Source organism: Chroicocephalus ridibundus, chromosome Z, assembly GCF_963924245.1.
Source record: "Chroicocephalus ridibundus chromosome Z, bChrRid1.1, whole genome shotgun sequence".
Taxonomy (NCBI): domain Eukaryota; kingdom Metazoa; phylum Chordata; class Aves; order Charadriiformes; family Laridae; genus Chroicocephalus; species Chroicocephalus ridibundus.
This window is the reverse complement of record NC_086316.1, coordinates 41,613,968-41,630,423: the sequence shown is the minus strand read 5'-3', so window position 1 is coordinate 41,630,423 and position 16,456 is coordinate 41,613,968. Positions and strand designations below refer to the sequence as shown.

General features: G+C 39.8%; 1 protein-coding gene across 1 annotated transcript in view; it reads left to right on the top strand.

Annotated features, from left to right (window-relative positions):
- Nucleotides 1–6,666, top strand: part of AOPEP (aminopeptidase O (putative)) — a 211,571-nt gene extending 204,905 nt beyond the window's left edge. Inside the window, exons 15-17 of the mRNA XM_063320188.1 lie at nt 46–132; nt 2,793–2,937; nt 5,839–6,666. Coding sequence (XP_063176258.1) covers nt 46–132; nt 2,793–2,933 — 228 coding nt within the window. The 3' untranslated portion in view covers nt 2,934–2,937; nt 5,839–6,666. The remainder of the gene's footprint in view (nt 1–45; nt 133–2,792; nt 2,938–5,838) is intronic.
- The last annotated feature ends 9,790 nt before the right edge of the window (nt 6,667–16,456 follow it).

The following is a 16,456-nucleotide window of genomic DNA, read 5'->3' as shown; positions in this document are numbered from 1 at the left end:
TTTTCTTTTTTTTTGTTTCCCCTAATATTTTTTCTCTTCCCAAAGGTTCGTCATCGGTGGTGTGAACTTGTTGTTAAACACAAGTACGTGCCTAGGTATGGAGATGTCGAGACATTTCTCAGAGAAGATCAGGTCAGTTACATTTAATTAGTGTCTTCAAAATAATCAACTTTTTGACACCTTAGTGTGAAACTAAAGAATGATTTTAATACATTTTGTTTCTGCAGTTTGTCAAAAGCTTATATGTGTATTCAGTTTTTGCCTCTTTCGCCCTTTAAACACTGTCGTTTAAGGAAGCCACCTAGGGGTATTCAACCCCACCTAAGCATGCTAAGTGGTGAAATAGGATGTATTCCCTCCTCTCCTTCCAGTTTATGCAAGCCAGAGGTAGCAATGACGCTAGGAAGATACTTCCCAGCATTGGTTCCTTTTGCAGGATGACAAAGACAAGTCTAGCAGTGAATGTTAATGCATATGAGCTAGGTGCAAAGCAGTCGTGTGGTGACTTCGGTTTTCAAGACGATGTCTGGAAGGAGAAGCATAAGCACAACGATACACCTCCAGAGAAAGCAGGCCTCTCCATGGTTAGGGAAATGATACCAGAAGATTTTGAAGGTCTTAAAAGGCTGGCCGTACATAATGTCTTTACTATGGCTTTTTATATAGGCAATTATAGCCCTTTTTCTTTCTGTTTCAGTTTTTTATGTATTTTTATTCACTATGAACTCTATAAAATCAAGATATTCACTGCCTAGGTTGACTGTTATATATTTAAGATGTATGTAAAAAATAGAAAGTGTTGCAAGATATGTCAAAATCTAGGCAAGTTACTAATGTCTTTACCTTTTATGTTGACAGTGAACAAAGCCATTTACAGCCAGTGAGGTTTTTGTGCTTTCAGGCAAAAACATTTTGTCACAATGGCACAATGAAGTTATTGCAGTCTCTTCTGCTCTTTCTTCCAGCTCTGAAGTATACCTCCTATTTATATCCCAGCTGATAAACAGGCCCCAGACTTCCTGGCAAGCTCTTTATTTAAAAAAAAAAAAAAAAGCTTAAAAGATCGTTATTTATGAAAATAAGGAGTTCACATATTGTGTGTATTTTAATCCTATGAAAGGATGGAGATAACCACCAGCAGAAGCCTAGGGGGGGCGGGAAAACCTTGAGTTCATAAAACCAAACATACTGAATTGCATTACATTTGGAACAGACACTATGCCAAATAACGACTAACGTTTTCTGCAGTGCAGGGAAATAATTTTTGCAACTTTTTTTTATGGAATCTTCAATATCTTTCATTTCTCCACATACTCCAGCAGTGCATATGGTTTATGGTACAACCAGCTTCAGGGGTGATTACAGCTGAAATCAGAGCAGTTGCATGTCCTTACTGATCATGAAAGACTTGGCTTTTTTTAAAGTCTGGGAAAAATGCAAATGTGACTATTTAAATCCTTTTCAGGACTACAAAAACCCAGTGTGTTTACTGCATGTTAATATTGAGGCTTGGGGGGAAATTATTAGCACTGGGTAGAGAAGGTAATTCGTATTTGTAGCAGAATTCCAACGTTTTCAAATTCTCTGTGAAAGTGGCTGTAGCCCAGCTGCAAGGCCGTGTGCATGCCTGATGGGGCTGCCAGACCCTGGCGCATCTGCAGACCCTGGAAATCCGAGTTCTTGGGTCTGTGGATGGAGGAGAGCACGCTTAGGGGGCTGTTGAGGAGTCTGGCAGGTTTCTGGCACTCTTTCCTTTAATTTCAGTCTTTGTTAAACTTTAAATTTACCTTCTTGTTGAAGGTAATTTTTTTAAGGCTTACCAACCAATGCTAGAAGTTGTGAGGAACAGTATTAAAAGTTGTGTTTTTTCAATGCTGTTCACATTTTTCCTCTCCTGCAACTGTCCAAACATTAAGCACAACTGTAAAAGTCAGTGTGCTAAGCTGCTAATATTTTGACACGTGTGCAATCCTATTTTGATAAGTGCAGCTTAACACTTACTGAATTCCTGTAATTACATGAAAAGATTGTATCATCAGAAAAAACTGGCAGTCCCCAATGTGTTTCCTATTAGCACCGTTAGCCAGTGTTTTTCTGTCTGCCGTCGAAGGGGCACAGATCTCACCCCCAGGTACCCTGTTATCTTTCTTGATAGCTTCTATGTCCAGAAGGAGTAGTTAGGAAAAGCCTACCTTCTTACCAAACCAGCACTTGCACATCTTCAGCTGTATCTCAGATCTGAAGAGTCTGAAGCACAGATCTGATCGCATTTGGTTGATGTCCAGTTACAGAATTGCCAAATGGAAATTTTAGCGTGTACTGTTTCCATTGATGTCCTCTTTAGGTGTCTCGGTGTGTGTGTAGACATCCCAATCGGAGAGAAAATGTGTATCCCGTTCACGGAAGGACAAGCGGTTTTCTTAAGGGGCATTTGGAAATATTTCAGGTAGTGGCTAAAAGAAAACAGATTTCAACTTGAAAAGTGACAAGAAGAATGGAGTGAGAAAGTATTTTCTTGTCACGACATAACATACACCTCTTGTATTTATATCCTGTTCTTACATACTCAATACAACATATAGACAACCATCCTCAGGCTAAAGAGATCCAGAGAAAACTACATTTCTGGGGGGAAGGGTAGGTGTTATAGAGTATATGGTATTTTCTGTGTTCTGGGTTGTCCGTTTTGTTTTATTTTTAATTAAATGAGTCCTAGGAGGACAACGGAATGAAAACCAACTAACTAGTCTTCTCTGGTGATAGGATGGATCTGTGTTCTGTTCCTCTTCCAGGCAATGGGTGTGTATCTCTATGGTGAATTAATGGTGAATGAAGATGTGAAGCAACAAGAACTTGCACATAAATGCTTTGCGGCAGCACAAGAACATATGGATGCATCCTCAGCCAAAGTGGTGGCAGAGATGTTATTCTAAAGAGGTGATTTTTCTTTTTAAATTAAACACCCTGATTTTGCACAGCTCACTAAATGTAGTAAACTTTGGCATACCATAGAGCGTGTGGCTGCTTAGCTCCAGAAGTAATTCTTGTTAAATATCTTGCCTTTTTTTTTCTTTTTTTTTAAGCCCAGATGCTGCAGCAGTGAGTTAGATATGTGTAGGCACTAGCTGGAGAGCATGGAGTTTGGCTTTGTTGTAAACTTTGTAATGGACTGTACGAGAGGCAACTGTAAGTCTGAATGGCCAGAGAAGGCCAGGCTCCACCTGCAGTTGTTTCCCATTCTGTATTCTTAACTCTGCTTACAGAACTCGCAATTGGGCAAGGAGCATTTCTGTTTAACCGCATGTTGACTTGATAGTCAGCATAGTCTTTGAAAAGAATCTGAGCCCACAGTGGAAGTACGAAGCTGTGCACTTGGAAGCAAATCTGAATCATGTGAGAACAAGCTGATAATTCATATCTTTTTGTGTTAAGTGTAGTGAGGCCTTTGAAGACTGATTACGAGGTAAGATGAGTAGTCTGAATGTGAAGAAGCTGCTTAGTACCATACATAATTTAGTTTGTTTCTGAACTTAATGGGGAGGAATCACCAAAGAAAAAGCAGAATTGCAAGAAATAATCACAAACTAAAGATTGCTGCAGGCTATAAACTGGTAATTTGCAAAGATATTCTCTGTTTCTCTACTTTTTGAGTAGCCGGAGGTAACCTTACAGTGTTTGTACTTGAATGTTTAACACATAGCCAATTAGGATTGGTATGATGGTCTCTACCAGTACAGCATACCTCAGATTTTTGCTTAATGATATAACACAGCTGCCAGACCAAATGCCTTGGTTGTTCATATAACTTTACAGTTGATTTGTGATATCAAAATTCAGGTGTCTAATTTAGCAAAATCATCATTTTCTAATTGGTATTGAGCAAATCTTATTTTCTCCTGTTCAAGCCTGTACATGTAGCAGTGCTTGATAGCGAGTTCCACTTGAATTTCCGGTGTTTATTTCTATGAAATACAGCAGATAGATAGATACATTGAAAGTAGGTTTGTTTATGAACAGCCATGTTGTTCTTCTGTACAGAGAAGAACTGTGCCTGCCAAGAAAACTTTTTGGGAAAAATGGATTAGACTGTAGAGTGCCAGGACGCCAGTTGTGGGGTAGGAGGTTTGCTCTATAAAACAGGTAGGGCTAAGAGACTTGCTTATGTGCTGCCAGCTATCAAGGACCCACAGGAATTTGAGTTCCATTCAACAATTTTTAATCTGGTAGAGAGATGCCTTCGAGTGTCTGAAGGTCACAAACATGGAGGTGCAGTTTGTTCTGGTACTACTGTACTTGGAACTGTCTTCCTATAGTGCATTCAATAATAAAATAAAAGTCAAAATTTCTACAAGCTTTTGGTGGTAAGTACCTAGCACAGGAAAATCACATGTGTTGTATGTGTTAGCATTAGTCTAGAATTGCCTGTTTGATCTCTCAGGCAGACTTGAAGTGCATGGTGAGCTGTAACACAAAATCTAAAGATACTGTTATGAGAACAACACTCTGTGTGACTGCACAGCTTTCTTTTAATGGTGTGGCTGTTTGGGTTCCTGGCATGATGATTTGTGATTTAAGATTAAAATCACATTGCCAGGGATTACCACACAGCCATGACCACAGCTGCTAATATGAAACTCACCATAACTATGCGATCCGTGCACAGCGTGGAATCCTCTCCATCCATTAAGCAAAACCAAAAAAAAAGAGGAAAGCAGCAGACGCGTCGCGGAAGAACCTCATCCGATAATTAGCTATACCGAGACGGAGACCTCTCTGGCGAGGTGCAGAGCTTAGCTGATTGGTGAACAGTGATTGTTTTCCTCTTTGTTCACAGTGGCTAAGTTCTGCACCTGAGGAGAAGGGGAGAGGAGACTTTGCTTAATGCCAGCCTGCGCGGGGCGGAGAGTGTTTGCTGGCTGAGATACCTTGCTGCTGAATGGGCAGACTTAACAATGAATGCATGTGTGTAAGATGCAGGATATCGAGAATAGAGGCAGAGGTGACTTGGGGAGAACTGAAGACTCCTGGGGGTTTTAGTTGAGAATAAACAGCGCTCCTTAAGTTCTCGGTCTGGTTGCCTGCGGTAATTTGGTTACCATGCTTTTCTAAAGGTCAGAGGAAATAAATGTTTGTGACTTTGGAATTGTCTATAAAGCTTTGTTTTGTAGTCTTCTCTTTAACGGATGCTGTCTCTGCAGTTGTAGCTTAGCACCGTGTGTCGTTTGCAGGAAATGGAGCTGCCACTTACGGCTGCTGCTGTTGTTCCAGGCTGTTGATGGACCCGTCCTCCGGTGCCTACTGAGCTGATATCAGTTCTGATTTTACACACTGGCTCAGTTCAGCAGGAACAGGAGTCGAGCCCTAGAGCAAAAAAAGATGTACCTTTTCTAAGAGCCTTTGACAAAGTTGTTACTGTTTTCTCTCAAAAAACGAATTAATACACATTACAATGTCCTGATGTTAAACACTAAATGGCCTAAGGTGGAAAAACTACCTCAGTACTGTTTAGAGAACCGTTGGCCTAAGATGAGAAGGTATGTGGATACGTAGCACATCACACAGTATTGCTCTGGTAACTGACCTACAGAGTTATTTTCAACGTAACCTGCTGATAACCAAGAGAACGTACTTGTGCTGTTGGATCTTCCCTGTTTTCTCCAGACCGTATTGTGGTAGCTCTAGAAATCTAAAGAGGTCATTGTAAACTCTGTAAGCACAGTTATGCTCTACTGGTAACCTGAAAAAATAACTCTATTTGGAAAGCTGGGGCAATCAAGAATGCACGGATAGTCCTTTATTGTGACAGAATAATAACTTTTACTGCTGTTTCCGTTGCAGGAAAGATCACAGAGAAACTCTTTTAATATATACCCCGATGGTACTAGGATTTCATTGACCCAAGACATCAAAGGAAGGATTATGTGACTGCTAAAACAATCAGCTGACAGAAACATTTACCTCTCAGTATTTATGTCTTCCAGAGGCTCGCTGTAACCAGGAATGCACACGCACAAAACAAACTACACACACACACACACACACACACACACACACACATGTTATTGTGGCTTTAGATAGTTCTTTAATAGAAGAAAATTGGGGTTTATCCTTGCTCTTTGGTGGTACAACCAATTTCAGTTTGCAGATGCCAAGGACTCTTGATTTGAATGATTTTATGCACGCCACTAATTTGGCCAACATTAATAATCTCTGAAATTCAATGAAACTGTATTCTGTACTTAAAATCTTGTTTGTAACTTCTATGCCAAAATAAAAAGCCAATATAAAATCAGTGGGAGCTGGGGAGGTTAACTGGAAGCTGAAATAACCTGTGAAGAGCGCCCAGCCGTCATCCTGGTCATGGGATGGGACTGAAGGAAAAACAAAGATCAGCATTTTCTGGCTTGTTTAGGTTAACTTTTACCAAAAATGTCAGACCTTCCATTTTCTGTCTTCCATACCCTGGTGCTACTCCTTTTGCACAGTGATATATCAAGCGTAGCTCATCTTTCCTAGGAACGTACTGCTCCACTGATCAGAAGACATCTTAATTGTTCCTTTCAGAGAGTAAGAATTTAAAACACAAAAATTTGTGAATGTATTTGCTTTGTATGCTATTGTTTTACATCAAATGTTGTTGTAAAAATAAATATTTTTTTTCAAGTATGTGTAGTCTTTCCATTGCACAGTGGTTCAATACTAATTTACAAACTTAGGAAAAAGAATGATCCTATTTCTGCTTTTGCAGTAGTTGAGAAACAGCTGAAAGTCATTAGTTAATGGATATTAAGAAGAAAAATTAAATGTGGTAATTATTTTTTTCTGAAGTTTTAGCGCTCAGAATCTAAAGAAAGAGCCTGCCTCAACAGGGACTTTTCTCTTAACTCACTATTCCCTGTTTACCTCACTACATTTTCTTACCTCCTCCTTTACAGGGACACAGTGTCCATACCTGAATTATGGAACACTCAGCAACTTCTTTGAAATGCAGCAAGAGTTAGGAAATTGTCCGAGAACACACTGAGGTACTGCAGTGACTTCCAATGTAGTTAACTCGCGGATGTAGTTACTAAGGGATCCTGTTCATAAAAGAGTTATACTCCATTTCACAGGTTTTTCTTCAAAGTGCGGCAAAGGAAGCCAGCTTGCATTTTGCCATTTTCATTGTGTAAGGGAAAGAACCCGAAGCTGGATAAGGCTCTTGCACAAGACACACAGAAATTAATATGTTGTAAGCCTGTTCGTAGCCAGTACTGTTAAAACTACATGGCAAGTAAGACATTCCACACATTTGCAAATGTTGCCAAAATTTTATTCTTTCAAAACAAACAATCTCCTTTTCGTACCTGTTTGTCATAGTACTGAGCACAGCAGTAGTTTACTTTGCTTGCTACAGCTGCTTCAGTCTCTCAGCAGTATTAACGTGAGCATGAACTTGGAACATTGACTTCCCTCACAATAACTTTGTGATCTATCATGCATTGTAGCAACTGCGAAAATGAACTGAAAATGAAACACCAACACCAAACAGCCTAAAAAATGGTGAAGAGGTGGCAGCCCTGGCCCTGTTCCTAGGCTTGTATGGCCTTTTGTATGGCTAATCCAAGCATTGCTAAATGGAGTGAGGCTCCAGATTAAGAAGGGACCTAAAGATGGCTTCAAATAGTTACTGTCACCATAAATCATCAGAAATACAAGAGAACAGGAGACTCCTGTATGTATTATACAGTAGCTTCAGTAACACAATATAAGTGTTACCATCAGTTTAAAATCCTTCTGGATCATGTAAAAAGCTCTGATAGTGAACCGTACAAAGTATCATTTAATTACTTAAGTTTTTAGTAGACCCTATTGAGACCTGATCAGAAAAAAAAACAAACCCAATGTTTAGCACTGTTTGTTTTACCCATATTAATTTCCATATTAATTTCCTGAGGGGAGGTAGTTGTAGATTCTAATTATAGGAAATAAAAGAAAACAACAAATAAATCCATTTCCAAACTTACTGTCACTAAAATCATTACTGGAAGTGATGTTTTATCGAAATATACCTCTATCCAGACTTGACTGTCAGCTCACTAAAATCCAGTGAAACTGCCCATTTGTTGTTTAACTTGGTTGTTTGTAAGTATAGTCAGGCATTTGAGGAATGTGGCAGAAATGTTACAACATTAAATCTCTGGTCAGAGGTGAAAACTAAGGCTTCTGGGCTAACAAACATTTACATATCAGTGTATGTGGCTATGACAAGCACAGGCATTCCCCTAGGTGTGTCCTTGCCCTGCTTCAGTTTCATTCTACTTCTGTTTCATAATCAGCCCCCTCTGAGTAAAATAAAGCATTTTGTTTGGTTTTCCCTCCCATCCCTAATTCAGTCCTTTCCAAACACAGTGGTAGTTTCACACTGGGTAGCATTACAAAGCCCGATGCAGAAGGTTGGTCTGTCTCCCGCTTCCTTCATGAGGCCAGCAGCTGGTTGGGATCTCGCCGATTCTTTCCTGGATGTATCTTTTAACTATAAAAAAGAATCTCAGATTAAGCTAAAACTGTATCTGTATAGTTAGGCAAGAATCACTATCTACTTTCCAGTGCCGCTTACGAGGTGACTTGTTCAGAGCAAAGGCGGACTGCAATGAGGAGGTGACTTAGGCAAGTCCCCGGCCCCCTCAGAGGAGGCGCATTCCTCGTCATGTGCTTTCTGCTACGGACACGCAGTAAAACATACCATTTTGCTGACAGCAGTTCCTCCACTTTGTTTTCTGTCTTCAGCTTTGCTGGGAGGTGTCTGCAGCTGCTGCTGGCTCTCTGCTTTCTCCTTTTGGAGGGAATGAACTGTACCCTATTGCCCGTTCCTCTCACATAAGAGGGGAGGAAAGAGGTCTAGCCGGGAAACAACAGGTCTAGCCAGAAATGTAGCCTGAGCAAGTGAGCACTTGAGGATGCAAGTAGGACTCAAAGCATAAGGAGCCTATATGGATTTCTGACACATAAAAAGCACTGTGAAAAAGGATATTACAAAAACAAAACAAAAAAGTTCTATAGGGCTAGGCCATGATAATGTATGGCAATAGAGTATTGCAGCCAGCCAGTTTATCTCCACAGCTGATAAAGTCTTGAGAACTGGTATTTCTATTACAGAAAATTTTAGCTGTTTTGTTAGAGTTTGCAGGCGTAGGCACCTCTGTGTACGTAAGTACGTCGGAGGAAACCATGGTACCTTTGTAAGAATGAACAAGCAGCTATGTTACTGTGTGCCATTATGTGCCAAAGGCTTTACTAGTTTTGGGTTGATACTTTCCAAACAGAAACTGGTCTGGAAACATCTGGAAGACGCCCACCATTCAGGACTGGGTCACCCCCAGCCCCTCGTAGCCGTGGGCAGGCGTCGGGGGGTCCTGCACGTGCGGCAGCGGTGGTGTGCCGAGGCAGTAAGTCGCATGTTGGCGGCATGTTCTGCTGCTTGGCACTGCTGTCTGGGCTTTTGTGCCTGAGGAGGGAGGAATTCCCACGCCTGCATGGGTCCGTCCTTCCATATGCATGATTTAAGAGCCAGGAGTGGTTGTATACAAATTATCTATGCATGTTCAAATTTTACATCTGCAACTTGATGGTATTTTCCTCTGAGCAAAGCACTCTTAATATAATAATGTACTTCTACAGTGAGACCGCCATTTGAGATAAACCCGTGTACTGAGCACAAAACCTTACTCTAATTTATTGCGAATCTTATTCCAGGACACTAATTCTTAATAATCTAAAAGTAAATGAATATATTTTCTGGTCTTTTAAAATTGTAAAATATCTATCTTTGCGCTACAATTCCCAGTATTCACGAGTCAGGTTTGATGTCCTCTATAACAGGCAAAGACTTTAACAGGCACAAAAGTGCATTTCTGTTCTTGGCCTCAGTCCTTGATGCCAGGACTAGTCCAAAAAAACCCCCTTAATTACAAGAAAGGACAACAAGGAAGCAACCAAAAAGAGGAGCCTGACTCATCTGGAATTTCACCACAAGTATACTCAGTGTAGGCAAATCTAAATACTGAAGTGTATACACTAACATGGATATGTTCCCTTGTTTCTGTTGGCACAGCATATTGTAAAAATTGTTTTAAAAACTTACCTTGCTGGCAGGCTGACATTTTGTGCCAGTAAGATATGCCAGTGCAGAAAGAAATTGAGACATATGCACAATGCGTGGGAGATAAACTGCATTTGTGCGTACTGCAACTAAAACTGAGTGCATATTTTCTGCAAAAAAATTAAGGGCCTGGTTCCTGCTCATTACAGCTTCCCAAAGAACAGACATTTGTTATAACTGCTATTTAAAGGCATGCAGAAATTGTGTAAAGATTTGCTTTTTTGTGATAATTTACACATCAGAAGACAGAACGTAGTTTTCAGCTGAGCATCGCTTTGTATCAGCACACTAGCCCAACAGCAGTCATGTCCACTGTACTATCATTGAAAAGCTTGGTTTTGCTTATTGCCCCCCTGTTGTAGAGATGACAACTCTGCTGTCCTCTTGCACGCCTCTGAGCAGCAGCTGGATATCACTGTACCCTCTGGCTAATGTGGCTCACTTCAGTCATCTCTGAAAACTGCCATTTCTCTGACTACTTACAGGCATCTCTTCTGGGCTTGCTGGGAGCAGTGTCTCAGCACCGGGGCTCACTGCTGAAACTCGCTCTGGGACATTTTATTCATGAGCTGATGGTGTATGTTTTGCCACTAGATCATCCTCTGCCATCTTGACTAGATGTTACTAGATCTAAATAAGATAGTTTGAGAAGCTGGTTTCTGTCACAGTAGCGTATTTCACTTCATCTTTAATCCTGGAAGGACACTGGTCATCATCTAGTACACAGAAAAAAAATTTAACCTCATGTTGTTTCATCACGGTGTTCTTCATTTGTTTTTGTATTTGGTGGTAAGAGCTATCTGCTTTACAACTGTGCCTCTTACAGTCAACTCTTGCGAACACAACAAAACTAAAAATTTCACCGTGTCAGCACCTGTCTTACTGCATTCTGCATCTATCTCTCGGTGTGCCTGAAACTCACCTGTTTAACTGCCAAGCATGACCAATTAGAATTTCATTCCAGCTTCCTCAGTTTTATGTCTGAAAAGTACTATTCCTTTTTCTTGTTCCCTAATGTGAAATGTAAGACCTTTCCTCCCTCATTCCACCTTTCACATGCCCCTTCCCCACAGCCATGGCATTATCATTCATTTTGAACTCTATCTTGTTCCCTTCAGTAATATGGCAATAATACTCTGCAATACTGCAGATTTTGTCATTGCCACTTTGTGCTGAAACTGCCCATCATGCCTAACACTCATTATCACCTCCTGTTCCACTTGACTACAAGGCTTTTTAAATAAGCTCCCAATTTTAGTTGAGGGGAAAATATTTTCCCTGTTCGCTTGAATATAAAAATAACCCCACAGCTACATGACATAAATGCTGAATTTTTTTATTTTTTGTTTTTAACATATGAAGAGTGAGAAGAATAATCACTCAAAAGGTTGTCCATTTTATGCAAGAACATCTACTCGCATGTTATGGTTTCTATACACACCTTCTCCACTCCTCCCTACCACTTGCCTCTCCTTTCTTCAGTCAAATCACAGGAATACATGGGTTTCCCGCTTGACAGCTGGGAGGAAAGAGCGGGAATTAGGAAGCAGTCACACTAAGGAAACAGTAAGACCGAAGTCTGTCGTACATCTTAAGCTAGCTGATTCTCTTTTACCAATATCAAGTAACGCCAGCATCTGCTGTAGGATAGATGTGATGCTGAGAAAAACAATTGCTCTACATCACAGAAGAAGGTCAATGCTATAAATTAGTGTATGGCTAACATTATATTTTGGCATGAAGACCATTGAGCACCAAACAAACCCACAGGTTTGTAACAGGCAAGAAACAAAATCACCAAAAATTATTCCCCTCTCCGCTTGAACCACAGCTAGTAAAGACTGGGGTTTCTGGTATGTTTTAGAGGTGGTGAGGACCCAGTACTCCCAGTGGAGTCAGGGAGGAGGAGCTCAACCTCTGAACATCTGAAAAATTAGCAATGTCTTTCAGATTCACAAAAGAAAACTGAATTGATAGGAAAATGATGAAAGTGACACCCCAACGGGATGTCACATGGCAGTCTTTTCATATTTTCTTTAAATACATGCAGATTGCCAGACTCCACAATACATTTTGAAGAACTGCGCCAAAGTAGAGTTACTGTTTATGTGGCATACCATTACCAGGCTGTTCAAATGCCCGATTTTTTAAACAGAGGGGAGACTGCAGGGATATAATACCAAACTTGCTTCTTCTTTCAATATTCTATGACAGCTAAGTTTGAACAGCTGACTTAGAGACTGCTGTGTGGTTGTGATGTGTGTGATGTATGTGAAGGATCTCAGTAGAAACAACAGATATTCAGCTCATATGTGATTTTATATTCAATGGTGTTTGCATAACTTTGGGTATTCCCAAAATAAAAACAAAAAACAAAATAAAAGAAAAGAAAAAAAAACCCAAAGTGAGTAGACCTACCATTTGTACAGAGAAGAAGTAAAAGAGGAAATACTGTCTTTAGGTCAGCTGCTGGAAAAGCAGAACACATCATGAGAACAAAATGAATTTTACTAAAAAGAAATTAATTTAGGGGTGTATGTTAACAGTAATCAACAGTATTAAAATTTGTGCTAGGGTAGTGCCTGGGAGCAGACCTGGCATTACACACATCATAGGGACGTACAGGGGCTGACACATATCTTCCCCTTCCCTCACAGGTACAGGCGTGACTTGCACCACTACCTAAATTAACCTAACAAAAACCAGTTGATTTTGGGTGCTTGACTTGCTTTCTGCTAGAAGCTCATTATGGATCATACCCACATTCATCTTGGATCCTGGGCAGGAATGGAGAGAGAGGGAAGAGAAAGAAAACGTAATGCTTCTGCCTAAAGAGTGACTGTGTCTGAGAGCTCGCTCTGCCATTACAGCAAGTGGAACTGTTGAAATCAAGATCAGAAAAGCTATAATGAAAAATAGTCAACAGCAATCATCTGTAGCCTCTAAATCCCAACAGAATTATTTTTCCAAAATGGATGTTATAACTTAATTGCAAGGTTTGGGCTTGACATTTGCTCAGCATCCTCTCATGGCCAAGGTCAAGCAGGCCAGAGCAAGCAAATACAGCAATTCAGTCTGGCCCTAAAAGCATGCTGTACAGCGTATTGCTCAGCACTCATCATCTGTGTTTTAGCAAAGAAGCAAACCCACAAGAAAGGAAAGCTGAAACATAATAGTGATTTTTGTGATGAATTTGAAGAAAAAAATTTAGTGGTCGATGGAGATAATGTTTGTATTTTTGTCGTGTCTCCAGAAAAGATAGTAATGATCCTGCCTACTAGAGACTCACAGATAATGTCTGAATTCACAGTCATTATCAGTCATATATCAGTCATTCTATCCTGAGAATTAATTTTGTAGCAAATTTCAAGGCTTCTCTCCTCTTCAGTGGAATTTGATACTGGCTTTTCCCTCTCTATTCACAGACATCTCAAGCTGATACGGAAGTGCAACATAATCATGAGATTAAAGCACTTATGCACTTACAGGTAGTCTCTACAGGGAATGAGAATACAGATGGGAAATTTGTATCTTCAGCTACCATTACAAGTTAGTTTGGAATAAAAAAGTGGAAGCCCTATCTTTAGACAACTTATATTTAGTAGAAGTTACAGCATCATTAGTCAAAACAAAGAAAAGCTGCTTTCTTATATGTGAAATATTAAGGGAACTTTTAACAGTAGCCTGCAAACAACATATTGCATGCAGCTGTTTTGGGAGCCTCAACATAAACCCACAAGCTAAGGAATAAAATCAAAACAGCAAGAAGTGAATAAACTCTATATACAGGCTGATTTGGCACATACGCATGGGAAATCTCAAGGACCGTGTACTTCAGAATGTGGATAACTAAGTGGAACTGTTCATTATGGTCAAGAATATGTAAAAATGTGTTCTTTTCAAGATGGCAACACGCATCTGCCAAAGTTCACGGGCCTAACAGACAATTTTATTCAAAATAATAGAAAAGAGAGGGTCATTGTTCCTGAGGGGCTGCTTTTCTATGAAATGAGTCTATCATCTGCCATAATCCAGAAGAGTTATGAAACATGCGTTTAAAGTAGAAAGATTTGTAAAGAGATGGGAAGTAGTTAAATGTACAGACCTATTAAAGACATAGCATTGCTGGATTTTTTTTCTGCAACTTGTTATTGTTCAGGTTAACTGTCTTATATGGAATTGTTATCTCTTAATCCTGTCAGTACTACAATTCAATTGACTATAAACATCACAGCTAAATTTCTGCAACTGTTTCAACATGCTGGATTTTTTCTTCCTGCTCACCCTCTCTCCATTCACACACATGCAAGAACATAAAATACAAACTAAGGCACAATCTGTGCCTTGCTACAACTCAGCTACAGCCAGCTGACATTCCAAGTTTTTGTTTCAGTGGCTGGTGGCAATCCAATGCCTATTGCTATGTGGATCCTGGACAGTAAGAGGACCCAGTCACTCTGAGTACACTTAAGCCATCAAAAGGGGCTTATGAGGTTTATTCCTTTCCAGCAGCCAGACAGCTGGTTAAAGGAAGATGGCCAATGCAAGCAAGGGAAACTCCTTTTTGGCATTCACTAGTGAGCAGACCACCTAACAGCAAATTCCCAGAATAAGCTGCTCTCTGCTAAGGCAATAAATGAGCTAAGGCTGCCATGAGCATATATTTTAAATCCAGGCAAGCATTTAAGATGAAATAGTATCACAAGTAAGATAAACTTGCCAGAGAGGTAGGCGGACTTAAACAGGTCCACATGTGAATACTGCTATGAATTAAGTGCTAGAGGGGCTGCCTCTAACATCAGCTAATTCAGGTTTAACTTCTGGTCTTGCCTAGGAAAACGTGTTGATTGCATAACAAAGCCATTGCAGACTATCTGGAAAGTATAAAAGCGTAGATTCAAAAACACGCTTGGTGCTCTGGTGGAGGACTCCTCCAATAACATTCCAAGTTTTAACTCTTCAAACTTGGGTCTAGTAGAAAGCTGCAGTTCAGTGTCAGAATTTCTGACCTTCCTACAGCCTTCCTATATCAGAAGAAAATCTGTATTTTAATTGGCATGACATTATTCACTCACACAGAACATCAGAATTTTATTCTGTCATTGGATAATACATCAAAGAAATAGAGTAAACATGATTTAGTAGTGTTTGGTTTAATAACTGAAAGTCACTTTTGCTAGCTGTTTCATCCTAAACTTGTGTAATGCTTCAGAATTTTTTTTCATTCTATCCCCCCAAAACCAAACCCAAGCCAAACATATACCACAATGGCACGAATTCTCACTTACCAAAACGAATATTAACTCACTTGCATCCTTAGTATGACTTTTATTTACACCTCTTTGCACTTACAATGCTGTGAGTATAGAAACCTGATCACAAATCCCAGAATACAGGTTAACATGTTACTGCTGGTCAGGTAAGTTGCAATGCCTTGGTAACATACCTGTTCCTACCATACCTCACAAAGTAAAATGTATGATGTTTTGTATATGAACTCTACTAAGATCATGATTGAATGAAAGACATGGAAGTGGCTTTTTTTTCTGAAGAAAATCCACAGAAACCACCAGCCCCATGCTGGAAAGCTTGCAAAATTCAAAAAGCTGTAACTTAGCAGTCTTAGACTGGAAAGAAGCATTACCAATAGACAAGTTAAATTTACTGTTTGTATTGAAAACAGCTCCTTGAAGCATAAAAATTTTAAAAAGCTCTCTATATTCAGTATAATATCCAGGATTAGGGTGTGTGCTGACATGGAGATTGGAGGGGAGGGAACAAGCTACTTGAAGCCTGATTTCAGGACTTGTTGTCTGCATAAAAATACAGCCCTCAAGGCTCCAAAGAACTTTTCCACAAAGTGATTACAGAGGAGAAGACACACATTACATGGATAATGCAGCAGGCATCATATGAGAAATCTTCCATTGCTCAGATCTACCAAATCACACTGTTGCCTTCCACTGGCAACCAACAAAAGTAGCTTCAATATGCCACAAAATCATAGTTTACATCAAAGTTAGATCATAATTCAAGCACCATGAAAGAGGAAGGAAAAAGAATTGCCAAAGATATATAACAACTACACTAAATAAAGCAAAAAGAATGCCAGTACAGATGTATCTTTTTAAAGTTACAAATAGCATCAGTTAGGATTCTTCCTTAAAGCCTCCTGAAACAAGCAAAACCCTCCTTGTAATATTTAAATCATGCAGTATTTCTTAAGAAGCCAAACACAGGAAAACAAGAATGTACCAATTCACTACTAATTTTGTTCTTTATGACTTTACTGCACATTTCTTTCATGCTTGAATT